The sequence below is a fragment of the Rhinopithecus bieti genome, unplaced genomic scaffold, assembly GCF_001698545.2.
Source record: "Rhinopithecus bieti isolate Rb0 unplaced genomic scaffold, ASM169854v2 scaffold_35950, whole genome shotgun sequence".
NCBI classification, from domain to species: Eukaryota; Metazoa; Chordata; class Mammalia; order Primates; family Cercopithecidae; genus Rhinopithecus; species Rhinopithecus bieti.
Window position 1 is genome coordinate 526,903 of NW_016815506.1, and position 14,365 is coordinate 541,267.

Below are 14,365 nucleotides of genomic sequence, written 5' to 3' on the forward strand. Positions count from 1 at the left end.
ACAGGGTGAGCCACTGCGCCTGGCTTGGCAGTAACTTCTGAGGAATAAAGAATACAGAAGGAATTTCCTCAAATCTTGTTGCCCTTCCCATCTTTGTGAGCTGAGATCAGAGTACGGTATCTCTCCCTCTGCCTCTTGGAGGCGATTATGGTTTACATATTAATGCAGATTGCAACTCCAGGAAGTTTATTCTCTCTCCTCCTGTAGGCCTCATGCTGTAAGACACTTCCTCTAGGCCGGGCGCGGTGGCTCAAGCCTGTAATCCCAGCACTTTGGGAGGCCGAGATGGGCGGATCACGAGGTCAGGAGATCGAGACCATCCTGGCTAACACGGTGAAACCCCGTCTCTACTAAAAAATGCAAAAAAAAAAAACTAGCCAGGCGAGGTGGCGGGCGCCTGTTGGCCCAGCTACTCCGGAGGCTGAGGCAGGAGAATGGCGTAAACCCGGGAGGCGGAGCTTGCAGTGAGCCGAGATCTGGCCACTGCACTGCAGCCTGGGCGACAGAGCAAGACTCCGTCTCAAAAAAAAAAAAAAAGACACTTCCTCTAACAAATGGCCATCCCGCCATCCCTTCCTGTTGTCCACTTACTGCTTATCACCACCAGGTGGCACCTGGGCAGCAGAATTGTCAGTGGGCGGGGACACACCCTGTTTACTTGTGTTGGTAACTAACTGCATTGCAGCTGCTGATCCGGTGGCTCCTGGGCCCCAGCCGGGACAAGACCTTCCTGAGGATGAAGTTTTATCCCCTATATAATTTCTGATGATCTGGATGAGGTTAGGAAGGGAGAAGTTTGGAAAGGAACATCCATAGGTCATCCTTTCCATTCGCCCATCCTCAGGAACCTCCTCCCCTACTCCAATGCTTGGCAAATTTCAGTTTATAGAGAGGTTTCTCTCTCAGGAGTTTCATCCATGTTCCTGCTGTAGTTCTGCTTTATCAGTTGGTGAGCAGATCACTCATAATTCCTCCAAGTTCCTTGTTTCCTTTTCTACCTGCTCACCTCTGGGAATACGGAGGATGTAGGAGAGAGAATATTGTTTCTTAAATAGTTCTGCAAACTGAATGAAGCAGTTGAGATACTACTGGCCCTAGGGAAGCAGAGAAAAGGAAGTGAAAAAATTTAAGTGATAGAGGCTGGGCAGGGACAGGTTTTAAGCAGCTTTGGTAAACACAGGCTGATGAAATCTATGCCCTGCAGAACCAGATAAAATTTATCAGCTGCAGGCCTCATCCTGTAAGACACTTCCTCTAAGAAATGGCTAGTTTCTCCCCAATGATCAACCCCAGTTCTGCTGCTGCATCTGACAGATTTACATAATATGCCCCATATATACTGCATAAAAAGGTAATCATCTTATGACCAACACTTCCGTCATCAACGTCCACTTAGCCTAGTACCTAGATCCCAGGACAACACTCTACCTCTAAGGCCAGTTAACTAGTAACAATAGTCATCGGTGTACCCTGCACTTTTTCCTTCCTAAACCTACACAGTACACTGTGGGACTGCATTAGTTCCGTACCTGACTGGCAAACCTTCCTTCTAACTCAGGCAAATGTGAAAGGGAATTGTCTTTCCCTCACTCTTGATCCCTCATTTTAGTGTCCTAGAAGTTCCTCAGGGTCAGAAAATTCTTGGAAAATGTAATAATTTGCGCTGCCTCCCTCCCTTTTGGAGCCAACTAGTCTTACACCCATCCTCTATGATAGAGATGACTTATTAACTCTTGGAAATTTCCAAAAAGAAATAAAGCCTCACTTTCTATTCACTCCTCTGCTTTTTTCCCCACTTTCCCTGAAGGCTGGATTATCTCAACTCTATAATTCTCTGACTCTCCAGTTTTCTCCAGGGTCAGTCGTTACACCACACAAACAAGGTAGGGGATTGGGGACAGGATAGACAGGGTCAATCTTCAAACACTTTCATTCCAAATACGATCGTATCCTTTCCTTTTGTAAAGGCAGGCAGGAAAAAGCTGAAGGATAAGGAATGTGCTTAGAGTATGAAAACTAAAAGTCGGCAAAAGAATATATACATATCCCAGACCAAATCCTGCCAAACTGTCCGAATGAGTAGAGGGAAATCCTGACGCTCCACAACCCCTCAGCTTCGCAACTTGGGCTTTCTCCAAAACCAAGAAATTGGCGGTGCGGCTCTGCATGACGTCATACCACAGGCACTCCAATCCCACGTGGGGGAGCTCTTGGTCCCGCCTCTCCTGGAATGGTGCACCACGCCTTCTCCTCTTTATTACCAATCGAATGCCGCCCCTGAGCCCCTTTCTTCCTTTTCCCGCCATCCCAGACCTCCCATCTTGGCCTTCGGGCCCAATCAGGGAGGCCCTACCTATCCGAAACCCGGGGCCTTCCCCGCGGAAGAGGGGAGGAGTTTCAACCTTTTAACCCCGCCTTGGTCTGTGCAGCGCGGACCAACCCAAATCGCCAGAAAGGAGGGGCGTGGCTTGAAGTCCCCCTCCTCCATCCCGGGGATCACGTTTTGCCACTGGCGGGGGGGAGCTGATCGCAGGACTAGGCAACCTCTATCCAGTCCCTGGGTCGGGCGGATCCTCCCAAGAGGTGGCACAATGGAGCGATCTCCAGGAGAGGGCCCCAGCCCCAGCCCCATGGACCAGCCTTCTGCTCCCTCCGACCCCACTGACCAGCCCCCCGCTGCTCACGCAAAGCTAGACCCAGGTTCTGGGGGCCAACCTGCTGGCCCTGGCGCGGCGGGTGAGGCCCTGGCGGTGCTGACTTCGTTCGGGAGGCGGTTGCTGGTGCTGATACCGGTGTATTTGGCCGGGGCAGTGGGACTCAGCGTGGGTTTCGTGCTCTTCGGCCTCGCTCTCTACCTGGGCTGGCGCCGAGTCCGCGACGAGAAAGAACGGAGCCTTCGAGCCGCGAGGCAGCTACTGGACGACGAGGAGCAGCTCACGGCGAAAACTCTTTATATGAGTCATCGAGAGCTACCTGCCTGGGTGAGCGACCACCCTCGGTCCTCTCTGCAGCATAGCCCCCTTCCACTCCTTCCGTCTGGGGCTTTTCCTCCTTGTGCCTAGAGTCAGCTCCCCGCCTTGGGACAGTGGGCCCCAGACTTTCCCCTCTCTCCCCGCTAGCCGCCTGCCTGCTGGACGCGCCACTCTTGGGACCGACTGCTGACTCTCCCCACCCACCCTTTCCCACGCCCAGACTGGATCCTTCCACAGAATCAGGACTTCTTCCTCTACTCTTGGGCAACAGCAGTCATAACATCTGGGGACCCCGTCTCAGCCGAAGCTCTCCCTCCTAGCCAAGCCATCTTCAACGCCCCTCTTGCTTTTGGTGCCACTCGCGCCTTTGCTGCTCCTGGAAATCCTGGTCCCGTTACCTCTCAAAGGTTTCCCTAGTCTTTGCTATGCTCCTCGAGACTTTTTACCTACTTAAGGCCTTATGGTTCTCTCTTTTCTCGCTTTTATCCCCGGTTACCCGCTGGAACCCAGCCCCGGCCCCTGGACGACCCTCGGGCAGCCACCTTCAGGCCTCCAGCCGCCAGGCTGCAGCGCGGCAGAGGCGGCTGCTGGAGGGAGGGCGGGGTACGGGAGGAGGTGGTGCGGCTGCTGCAGTGCCCGCGGCCCACACTCCCCCCCACCCCCTCGGCCGGCCACACCCGTTTCCGGACTGTGGGCTGCGCTTGTTCCGTTGGGGCAGAGACCCTTATTTCTGCGGCGGCCGAGTCTGCTGTGCTGAGGCGGATGCCTTCTCTTTAGCCTTGCAGAGGCAAAGCCCGTTACCCGGCCCCTCCCAGCAGAGGTGCCAGTCTAGGGGGAGAATGGTAGCAGAGAGGAGTCAAAATTGACACTAGGCAGACACAGCCAAGCTTTCCAGGCCCAGGACTGGAAAGGGGAGGAGAAAGAGGGTGAAATGGCCCTGGGGGACCTGTAGCCTAGGCAGCAAGTGTTTGTCTCCTCCTCGTCATCATGGAAACCAATCTACCCGCAATACAAAGCACAGGTGTTCTTTCCCTTAAAAGGAGTCACACAGAGAAAGATAGAGAAAACAAAACAAAACAAAAAAAAAAACACGCACCCCCCCCCAAAAAAAAAACCCACAAAGCCAGGCCGAATTAGGTCTTCTGGCCCCTCCCTGACTCAAGGAAGGACTTGCTTCCCCCTTCACCTTCCTGCTCTAGAAGCCCCGTCTGAGGGGAGTTGAGAAGGCAGGACTTTTCTGTTTTCTTTTTTTTTTTTTGAGACAGAGTCTCTTACTCTGTTGCCAGGCTGGAATGCAGTGGCCCGAACTTGGCTCACTGCAACTTCTGCCTCCCGGGTTCAAGAGATTCTCCTGCCTCAGCCTCCTGGGTAGCTGGGACTACAGGCATGCACCACCATTCCCAGCTAATTTTGTATTTTTTGTAGAGACGGGGTTTCACCATGCTGGTCAGGCTGGTGTCGAACTCCTGACCTCATGATCCACCGGCCTCGGCCTCCCAAAGTGCTGAGATTACAGATGTGAGCTACCGCGGTCAGCCTGGAACCAGGACTTTTTAAATCCCAGGATTCCCTGAAACTTTGATTTGACTGGGCCTCCCCCTCCAGAAAGAATGTGCCCTACTCCTCCTCCTGCTCCTCTCTCTCTCAGCAGCTGTCATTTCACCATGTCCCTGAGCTACCCACAGGGTAACAATGTGACCTCTACCCTGTCAGCTCCCCTTATTAGAGAGATCTCAGCCCCCAAATTCTGTGAGGAATGAACCTTTGGGATATCCCAGCCCCTCATCCACCCCGAGTATGAGGAGTCTGTCACACTTACACACTCCCTCTCCTCTGCGGCATACCACCAGCATCTTAGTAGGAAACCAGAGGCGAGGGTGTGCACGTCACTGTCTCTGCCTTCCCCACCTCCAGGTCAGCTTCCCAGACGTGGAAAAGGCTGAATGGCTCAATAAGGTGAGGATTGATTTGATTTTTAGTCTTCGTGAGGGGAGAATGGGAATTTGTTTCTTCTTGCCAGACCCACCCGCATCCCTCAGTGCTCTCCGTGGGGATTCTGAAGGAACTTGCCTTGAGAGGGAAGACTGGGTTCTCCTCTGACCATCTCTCTTTCCTCCCAGATTGTGGCCCAGGTCTGGCCCTTCCTGGGCCAGTATATGGAGAAACTTCTGGCTGAGACTGTGGCTCCGGCTGTTAGGGGATCTAACCCTCATCTGCAAACATTTACATTTACACGAGTGGAACTGGGTGAAAAGGTATGTGTGGAGGAGGAAAAGTGAGGAGGTGGGATAGGGAGGGTGAGTGACCCGGAGTAGACTGAGGTACTTCTCCCTTTCCCTCCCCTGTCTCAGTACTTTCTCTCTTCCTAGCCATTGCGCATCATTGGAGTCAAGGTTCACCCAGGTCAGAGAAAAGAGCAGATCCTGCTGGACTTGAACATCAGGTAATACCACTCACCACTGCTGCTTCCCCTTCAATGTGTCCTGGTCAGTCCAGGCTACTTCACTCCCCCTCCCCGCAACTTCAGCCAAGGACTAACCCTCTTGGTTCTCTTCTTTACCAATCCCCAGCTATGTAGGTGATGTGCAGATTGATGTAGAAGTGAAGAAATATTTCTGCAAAGCAGGAGTCAAGGGCATGCAGGTAGGCCATATGTCAGGGGCCCACATAATAGGGAATGTTTGTCCTACGTTTCATGGGATATGGGGAACTGTGAGGTTGGAAAGACCAAGGCTGAGAAAGTCTGGGAGGACAGAAGAGGGACTTTTCTGGGGAAAGGCTTTGATTTTCTCTTCTTGCCTCAGCTACATGGTGTCTTGCGGGTGATTCTGGAGCCACTCATTGGGGACCTTCCCATTGTGGGGGCTGTGTCGATGTTCTTCATCCGACGCCCGGTAAGGGAAAACAATGAAGGGGTATGGGGAAGCAGGGGAAGCAGAGAGGACTGGGAGGATGAGGGCAGCCAGCGATGCGGAATGAGAAGGGAATTGACAAGAAGGCCGAGGGGTTCTGGCAACTGTTGGATGGGTATGACCACACCCCATAGGATCTGTCCTGACCCCTGCTCTTTCCCTGCAGACCCTAGACATCAACTGGACAGGGATGACCAACCTGCTGGATATCCCAGGACTTAGGTATCAAGGACTTACTGAGCACCTGCTGAGTGTTCCAGCGCTGGGTTAGGGGTTTAAGGGACACAGAGCAAAGATGCTGCTTGTGTCCTCTAGGAGCCTCAACTTCAGTTGGGGAGCGAAGACAAAAACCCCTGGAAAGTTTGATACTGTGATTTTTCTTCGGGTTGAGGGAGCAGGTAGGGAATGAAGAGGGCTGAAGGCTGCAAAAGGCAATGGGGATGGCAGTGAGGAAGGGAGAGAGCAGTAGGTGGGGAATTAGGGTAGAAGCGTAGCACAAAAGATTTTTACAAAAGGTCTTTTTTTTTTTTTTTTGAGACGGAGTCTCGCTCTGTCGCCCAGGCTGGAGTGCAGTGGCCGGATCTCAGCTCACTGCAAGCTCCGCCTCCCGGGTTTACGCCATTCTCCTGCCTCAGCCTCCCGAGTAGCTGGGACTACAGGCGCCCACCACCTCGCCCGGCTAGTTTTTTGTATTTTTTAGTAGAGACGGGGTTTCACCATATTAGCCAGGATGGTCTCGATCTCCTGACCTCGTGATCCGCCCGTCTCAGCCTCCCAAAGTGCTGGGATTACAGGCTTGAGCCACCGTGCCCGGCCTCCAAAAGGACTTTCTTACAGCTTTAGGTGTGGGAAACATAGTTGGGGATAGGCGAAAACTGGAAGTTGAGGCCATACCCATTCCTTTCTACTCCCCCATGCAGCTCTCTCTCTGACACCATGATCATGGACTCCATCGCTGCCTTCCTCGTGTTGCCCAACCGATTACTGGTGCCCCTTGTGCCTGACCTTCAAGATGTGGCTCAGTTGCGTTCCCCTCTGCCCAGGGTATGGCCTTTTCCCCACTAGATAGATCCTTCTCTCAGGAACCCCTTGCTGGGTCCTTAGTTTCTCACCATCTGATTCCTTCCTCCAGGGCATTATTCGAATTCACCTGCTGGCTGCCCGAGGGCTGAGTTCCAAGGACAAATATGTGAAGGGCCTGATTGAGGGCAAGTCAGACCCGTATGCACTTGTGCGTTTAGGTACCCAGACGTTCTGCAGTCGTGTCATTGATGAAGAACTCAACCCACAGTGGGAAGAGACTTACGAGGTGGGAGAGTTGAGCAGCTGTGTGAAACGGGGAAGCCCCAGGAGGCCGTGAGAGAAGACGCTGATTAGATGATGCTCACAGCTGCAGCCCCATGAGACACTCAACCTTCTGTGTTCCCCAGGTGATGGTACACGAGGTCCCAGGGCAGGAGATTGAAGTGGAGGTGTTCGACAAGGATCCAGATAAAGATGACTTTCTGGGCAGGTGAGACTCTGCCTGTTAGGATTCTAAAGCCCATGCTGGCCGGGTGTGGTGGCTCATGCCTATAATCCCAGCACTTTTGGAGACCGAGGCTTGCGGTTCATGAGGTCAGGAGACCAAGACCATCCTGGCTAACACCGTGAAACCCCATCTCTACTAAATATGCAAAAATTAGCCGGGCGAGGTGGCTGGCGCCTGTAGTCCCAGCTACTCGGGAGGCTGAGGCAGGAGAATGGCGGGTGAACCCAGGAGGCAGAGCTTGCAGTGAGCCAAGATCGTGCCACTGCACTCCAGCCTGGGCGGCAGAGTGAGACTCCGTCTCTAAAGAAAAAAAAATAATTAAAAAAAGTAATAATAATAAAGCCCATGCTACTGAGGTTCTGGAGGTAATTACTCACTTTCTGGGCTGGGAATCATGTATCGTTTTCCTTCCTAACCTCCCCACCCCTAACCCCTACCATGCACACACTCACGCAGGCAGGTGAATATCTCCTGAGAGGAATAAGGGAGTCTGAGATCTGCCAGTCATTTCTCGGTGGGTGAGTGGAGGGCCACTGACCTGCTGCTAATTACAACACTCCCTTTTTCTTCCTTTCACTACCCTCTCCCCTCCCCACCCCAGAATGAAGCTGGATGTAGGGAAGGTGTTACAGGCTGGTGTTCTGGATGATGTAAGTTGGGAGAAGAGGAAGGTGTGGGCTGATCTCACCCTTTGGGCAGACGGTAGTTGCTACATTGGTAGGGAAGTAGTTAAGCAGATATCTGATCTCTACTACATCTCAATTTCTTCTAGTGGTTCCCTCTACAAGGTGGGCAAGGCCAAGTTCACTTGAGGCTAGAATGGCTGTCGCTTTTGTCAGATGCAGAGAAACTGGAGCAGGTACGCCACATGGGAAACAGGAAGCTGGCAGGGGAGAAGTAGGTAGCTGGAAGTGTAGGGGACTTGGAATGGGGACCAAGATCTGACTACTACCACCCCTTCCTAGGTTCTACAGTGGAATCGGGGAGTCTCCTCTCGACCAGAGCCCCCATCAGCTGCCATCTTAGTTGTCTACCTGGATCGGGCCCAGGATCTTCCTGTGAGTTTGGGTGAACAGGAGCCCTGGATGTAGCATTCCCCAACCCTGCCTTGCTGAGGATGCAATTGTCACTGCCTGCTTTGCTCCAGAAGTATCAGCATGTAACACAAGGGTCCCAGGGAGGGGATCAGATCCATTGCAGGGAAAGGATTCTGATGTGATCGCACCTTCCTTCACCAAAACCAAAACCAAATCCCCCAAGATGGTGACCTCTGAATTGTACCCACCACAGCTGAAGAAGGGGAACAAGGAACCCAACCCCATGGTACAACTGTCAATTCAGGATGTGACTCAGGAGAGCAAGGTGAGGGCCAGGACATCATTGTCGGGGGCCAGGTGGGACAGGGAGAGGCCTGTTCTTGGAATGGTTTCCCCTTTAGAATGCCTGTTATGTGCGAGGTTTTCTGGAGAAACAGGAGTGGTGCTGTGGTATACACCCTTAATCCCTCCTCCACATCTCCAGGCTGTCTACAGTACCAACTGCCCAGTGTGGGAGGAAGCATTCCGATTCTTCCTACAAGACCCTCAAAGCCAGGAGCTTGATGTGCAAGTGAGATAATCACCTCTTCACCCCCTCTTGAATACCCTATTCTGTCTTCCCAGATCAGTACCATTTCTCCTCTCCTTCTTTTCCCTTCATTCCGATTTTTAATCCATCTGCCTAGACTCCCCACCTCCCTGAATATCTCTCCACTGTTCCCCAACTGTTGCTCCAGAATACTTTTTTTTTTTTTTTGAGATGCTGTCTCGCTCTGTTGCCCAGGCTGGAGTGCGATGGTGCGATCTCAGCTCACTGCAACCTCCGCCTCCCGGGTTCAAGCAATTCTCCTGCCTCACCCTCCCGAGTAGCTGGGATTACAGGCACGCACCACCACGCCCGGCTAGTTTTTGTATTTTTAGTAGAGATGGGATTTCACCGTGTTGGCCAGGCTGGTCTCAAACTCCTGATTTCAGGTGATCCGCCTGCCTCAGCCTCCCAAAGTGCTGGGATTATAGGCGTAAGCCACCGCACCTGGCCTTAGTTCGTATGTACTAGTTCTTGAATGATTTTATATATGTGTGTCTTGTCTATGAAACTGGCCAGTAAGCATTGTGAAAGCAGATACTATGTTTTGTGCTTTTTCTGTGACCTTTAAAATTCTGAATGTTAACAATTTTATTGAGGCATAATTTACATACCATACAATCACTCATTTTAGGTATACAATTCCCAATTATAAAAAATTATTCTGGCCGGGCGCAGTGGTTCATGCCTGTAATCCCAGCACTTTGGGAGGCCGAGGCAGGTGGATCACGAGGTCCGGAGATTGAGACCATCCTGGTTAACACGGTGAAACCCCATCTCTACTAAAAATACAAAAAATTAGCTGGGCGTGGTGTTGGGCGCCTGTAGTCCCAGCTACTCGGGAGGCTGAGGCAGGAGAATGGGGTGAATCCGGGAGGCAGAGCTTGCAGTGAGCAGAGATTGCACCACTGCACTGTGCAGCCTGGGTGACAGAGCAAGACTCCGTCTCAAAAAAAAAAAAAAATTATTCTGAGGCTGGGCACGGTTTCTAAAATGAGTGATTTTATGGTATGTAAATTATGCCTCAATAAAATTGCTAACAGTCAGCATTTTTTTTTTTTTTTTTGAGACAGAGTTTTGCTCTTATTGCCCAGGCTGGAGTGCAATGGCATGATCTCGGCTCACCGCAACCTCCACCTTCTGGGTTCAAGTGATTCTTCTGCCTCAGCCTCCAGAGTAGCTGGGATTACAGGGATGTGCCACCATGCCTGGCTAATTTTTGTGTGTGTTTTTAGTAGAGACGGGGTTTCTCCATGTTGGTCAGACTGGTCTTGAACTCCTGACCTCAGGTGATCCACCCGCCTCAACCTCCCAAAGTGCTTGGATTACAGGCGTGAGCCACTATGCCTGGCCCAACATTCAGCATTTTAAAGGTCATAGAAAAAGCACAAAACGTAGTGTCTGCCTTCATAATGTTTACTGGCCAGTTTCATAGACAAGACACATACATAAAATCATTCAACAAGTACATATGAACCAAGGCCAGGTGCGGTGGCTCATGCCTGTAATCCCAGCACTTTGGGAGGCCAAGGCAGGCGGATCACCTGAGGTCAGGAGTTTGAGACCAGCCTGGTCAGCATGGTGAAACCCCATCTGTACTAAAAATACAAAAATTAGCCAGGCATGGTGGTGCATACCTGTAATCCCAGCTACTTGGGAGGCTGAGGCAGGAGAATCATTTGAACCCGGGAAGTGGAAGTTGTAGTGAGCCGATTTCATGCCACTGCACTCCGGCCTGGGTGACAGAGCAAAACTCTGTCTCAAAAAAAAAAAAAAAAAAAAAAAAAAAAAGAACAACAATTACATACGAATTTGTGGGAGTAACATATCCATAGTATAGGACTAAGGAGGGTCAGAGAAAGGGACAGGCTGGAATAACTAGGGAGATTTTGTGAAGCAAGAAGTAGGATTTTAATTGAGTCTTGAAGGATAAGTAGGATTTAAATAGGCAGAGGGAAGAGAATGAGGACTTTCCAAATAGTGGGAGCAGAATGAACAAAGGTGGAAGAGGCCATGGATTGGGCAGAGGACTATAAAAGATGACTCTGGCCGAGGTGGGCGGATTGTCGGAGCTCAGGAGTTTGAGACCAGCCTGGGCAACACGGTGAAACCCCGTCTCTACTAAAAAATACGAAAACTTAGCCGGGCATGACAGCATGCGCCTGTAGTCCCAGCTATTTGGGAGGCTGAGGTAGAAGAATGGGTTGAACCCAGGAGGTCGAAGTTGCAGTGAACCAAGATGGTGCCATTGCACTCCAGGTTTTTTTGAGACTCTGTCTCAAAAAAAAAAAAAAAAAAAAAGATGGCCCTGAGTGGAGCAGGAGGTTTGTGATTGGTCCAGAGAAGAATGAAGCTGTAGCCATGTTATCATTTTCACAGTATGCCTTCCTTTCCCCTAATCCCTTCACTATAGTCCTTCCTCCTGTTCCTGTAGGTGAAGGATGATTCCAGAGCCCTGACTTTAGGAGCATTGACACTGCCTCTGGCCCGCCTGCTGACTGCCCCAGAACTCACCCTGGACCAGTGGTTCCAGCTTAGCAGCTCTGGCCCAAACTCCAGACTCTACATTAAACTAGTCATGAGGGTATGGAAACGGAGGAGGTACTGAGGTGTGAGGGAAAGGCCTGTTGATTCTTTGGTATTAAGAGTAAGCAAAGGGAGCCTTCTAAGATTAAATGAGCTAATACATGTAGAAGTGCCAAGCAGGCACAAAAACATATTGATCTGACTGGTGGAAGGAATGGCTTATGAGTTGAGGGGGTGTGGAGGGAAGCCTCTAGAGATGAGCCCAGCCAAGGCAGCACCTAGTTCCCCTGTCACAGCCCCTCCTCTACCCCACCCCACATGCCTTGCCTGCTGGTGGCAAGCTGCACTACTTTGATTTGACATCACACTACCCTTCCCAGATCCTGTACTTGGATTCATCAGAAATACGCTTCCCCACTGTGCCTGGTAGTCCTGGTGCTTGGGACGTGGACAGTGAGAGTCCCCAGAGAGGCAGCAGTGTGGATGCCCCACCTCGACCCTCTCACACTACTCCTGATAGCCAGTTTGGGACTGAGGTGAGTCTATATCTGGAAAGGACTAGGGTCTGTTTGCCCTGCTAAGTGTGCAAAGCCTGTTTCAGGGCAGATTCTGACAGGTCTCTCTCCCTTTGCCATCTGGCACCGCCCTGTCCCTTTTGCAGCATGTGCTTCGAATCCATGTATTAGAGGCCCAGGACCTGATTGCCAAAGACCGTTTCTTGGGGGGACTGGTGAAGGGCAAGTCAGACCCCTATGTCAAACTAAAGCTGGCAGGACGAAGCTTCCGGAGCCATGTTGTTCGGGAAGATCTCAATCCCCGCTGGAATGAGGTTTTTGAGGTCAGAATTGAATGGCTGTGACTCCTGGTTCTGCCCCATTTTTCCCCCAATCCCAAAAGTGGTCCAGAAACCTCTGAGGTTCAGTTGAATGGGGGGTCTGGTCATTTGCAGAGGAAAAGGAGAGAATCCTCTTTCATCTGCACTATTGTCTCCCACTAGGTGATTGTCACATCAGTTCCAGGCCAAGAGCTAGAGGTTGAAGTCTTTGATAAGGACTTGGACAAGGATGATTTTCTGGGCAGGTGAGAGCATAGGAGTCTAGGTGAAAAACAGGCTGGGGCCCTTTAGGCCATGGAGTCTGGCCTCCTTGGTTCTCACCATCTAGCTTTTGTCTTAATCTTTCTCTTCCACAGGTGTAGAGTGAGTCTCACCACAGTCTTAAACAGTGGCTTCCTTGATGAGGTGAGCATGGAATTAGAGTCAACGACCCCTCCTGATCCTGCCCTTGCCTCATTCTCATAGTTCTCCTGTCTGCATATCCCCAAGTCTTCACCCTGCCTACTTCCACAGTGGCTGACCCTGGAGGATGTCCCATCTGGCCGCCTGCACTTGCGCCTGGAGCGTCTCACCCCCCGTCCCACTGCTGCTGAGTTAGAGGAGGTAGGGCAGGAGACTGGAGGAAGGAAGAGACCCAAGATGGGGCAGGATGAGCTCTTCTCTTAGTGTTCAGGCCACATGCCAGAACCCAAGGTGTCAGTTACCACTCCCCAGCCCCGTGTGCCCCCCAACAGGTGCTGCAGGTGAATAGTTTGATCCAGACTCAGAAGAGTGCAGAGCTGGCCGCGGCCCTGCTATCCGTCTATATGGAGCGGGCAGAGGACCTGCCGGTGAGATCCCACTCCCCACGCCCCATAACTTCTTGGCCCTTCTTCCACCTCCCTCTGGTTTGGATGCTCCTGGAGTATTTGGAATAGGAAAAATGGCCCCTCTCTTTCTGAGGGTGGTGCACGGGTGGGAAAAATTGTCTGTTCGAGGCCACGGGGTAGTGGCTGCCAAGTAATAATGGTGACATGGCTGCTGGCTGTGGATATAATTTGTGAGGGCAATCTGCCTAACTAGGTCCAAATTTAAGACTAACACAGTATTCTCTTTCTAGCTGCGAAAAGGCACCAAGCCCCCCAACCCTTATGCTACTGTCACTGTGGGAGATACTTCTCATAAAACCAAGGTATGAAGAAATGCTGCAGGGTAAAAATGGGAGGGACAAGAGGAATAAGAGTATCAGCCACTGATAATAAGCCCTCATCTCCACCAGACTGTTTCACAAACTTCAGCCCCTGTCTGGGATGAGAGTGCCTCCTTTCTGATCAGGAAACCACACACTGAGAGCCTGGAGTTGCAGGTACTGTAAATTCATTCTTCATATATTTAGCAAATTTCTGCCATGGCCAGGCAGTAAACCAGGCACAGAGCATTCAGAGATGAGATAAAAGATTGACTGGGTTTTTTTTTTTTTTTTTTTTTTTTTTGAGACAGAGTCTTGCTGTGTCACCCAGGCTGGAGTACAGTGGCGCTATCTTGGCTCACTGCAAGCTCCGCCTCCTGGGTTCACGCCATTCTCCTGCCTCAGCCTCCCTAGTAGCTGGGACTACAGGCGCGCGCCACCACACCTGGCTAATGTTTGCATTTTGTTTTAGTAGAGATGGAGTTTCATCATGTTAGCCAGGATGGTCTCAAACTCCTGACCTCAGGTGATCCGCCCACCTCGGCCTCCCAAAGTGCCGGGAATACAGGTGTGAGCCACCGCACCCAGCCAAAAGATTGACTTCTTATCTTTATGGAGCTCACACTCTGTTTTGGGAGAAAAATAACCAGATAAAACTTCCAGAATGATAACTGAGGTAAAAGGGACTGTGGGGAAGAAAGGAAGGGTTCAGGCTGGGGAAAAGCTGGAGATAGAAAGGCATCTTTAGATGACCCCTGAGCTTGAGGGTAGATTCTTTTTTTTTTTTTTTTTTTTTTT

The 14,365-nt window shown here is 51.3% G+C and overlaps 1 protein-coding gene across 2 annotated transcripts in view; it reads left to right on the forward strand.

Annotated features, from left to right (window-relative positions):
• The first annotated feature begins 2,323 nt into the window (after positions 1-2,323).
• Positions 2,324-14,365, forward strand: part of ESYT1 (extended synaptotagmin 1) — a 17,094-nt gene continuing 5,052 nt past the window's right edge. Inside the window, exons 1-24 of one of the 2 annotated variants that reach the window (XM_017853236.1) lie at positions 2,324-2,981; positions 4,887-4,928; positions 5,093-5,227; positions 5,342-5,415; positions 5,543-5,615; positions 5,777-5,866; positions 6,051-6,106; positions 6,805-6,928; positions 7,017-7,193; positions 7,315-7,397; positions 8,017-8,065; positions 8,188-8,274; positions 8,381-8,473; positions 8,676-8,777; positions 8,937-9,023; positions 11,473-11,622; positions 11,945-12,100; positions 12,226-12,402; positions 12,562-12,644; positions 12,756-12,804; positions 12,913-13,002; positions 13,134-13,229; positions 13,499-13,570; positions 13,658-13,744. In XM_017853236.1, coding sequence (XP_017708725.1) covers positions 2,592-2,981; positions 4,887-4,928; positions 5,093-5,227; positions 5,342-5,415; positions 5,543-5,615; positions 5,777-5,866; positions 6,051-6,106; positions 6,805-6,928; positions 7,017-7,193; positions 7,315-7,397; positions 8,017-8,065; positions 8,188-8,274; positions 8,381-8,473; positions 8,676-8,777; positions 8,937-9,023; positions 11,473-11,622; positions 11,945-12,100; positions 12,226-12,402; positions 12,562-12,644; positions 12,756-12,804; positions 12,913-13,002; positions 13,134-13,229; positions 13,499-13,570; positions 13,658-13,744 — 2,622 coding nt within the window. In that variant the 5' untranslated portion in view covers positions 2,324-2,591. The remainder of the gene's footprint in view (positions 2,982-4,886; positions 4,929-5,092; positions 5,228-5,341; positions 5,416-5,542; positions 5,616-5,776; positions 5,867-6,050; positions 6,107-6,804; positions 6,929-7,016; positions 7,194-7,314; positions 7,398-8,016; positions 8,066-8,187; positions 8,275-8,380; positions 8,474-8,675; positions 8,778-8,936; positions 9,024-11,472; positions 11,623-11,944; positions 12,101-12,225; positions 12,403-12,561; positions 12,645-12,755; positions 12,805-12,912; positions 13,003-13,133; positions 13,230-13,498; positions 13,571-13,657; positions 13,745-14,365) is intronic. The other variant, XM_017853237.1, reaches the window with a different exon arrangement.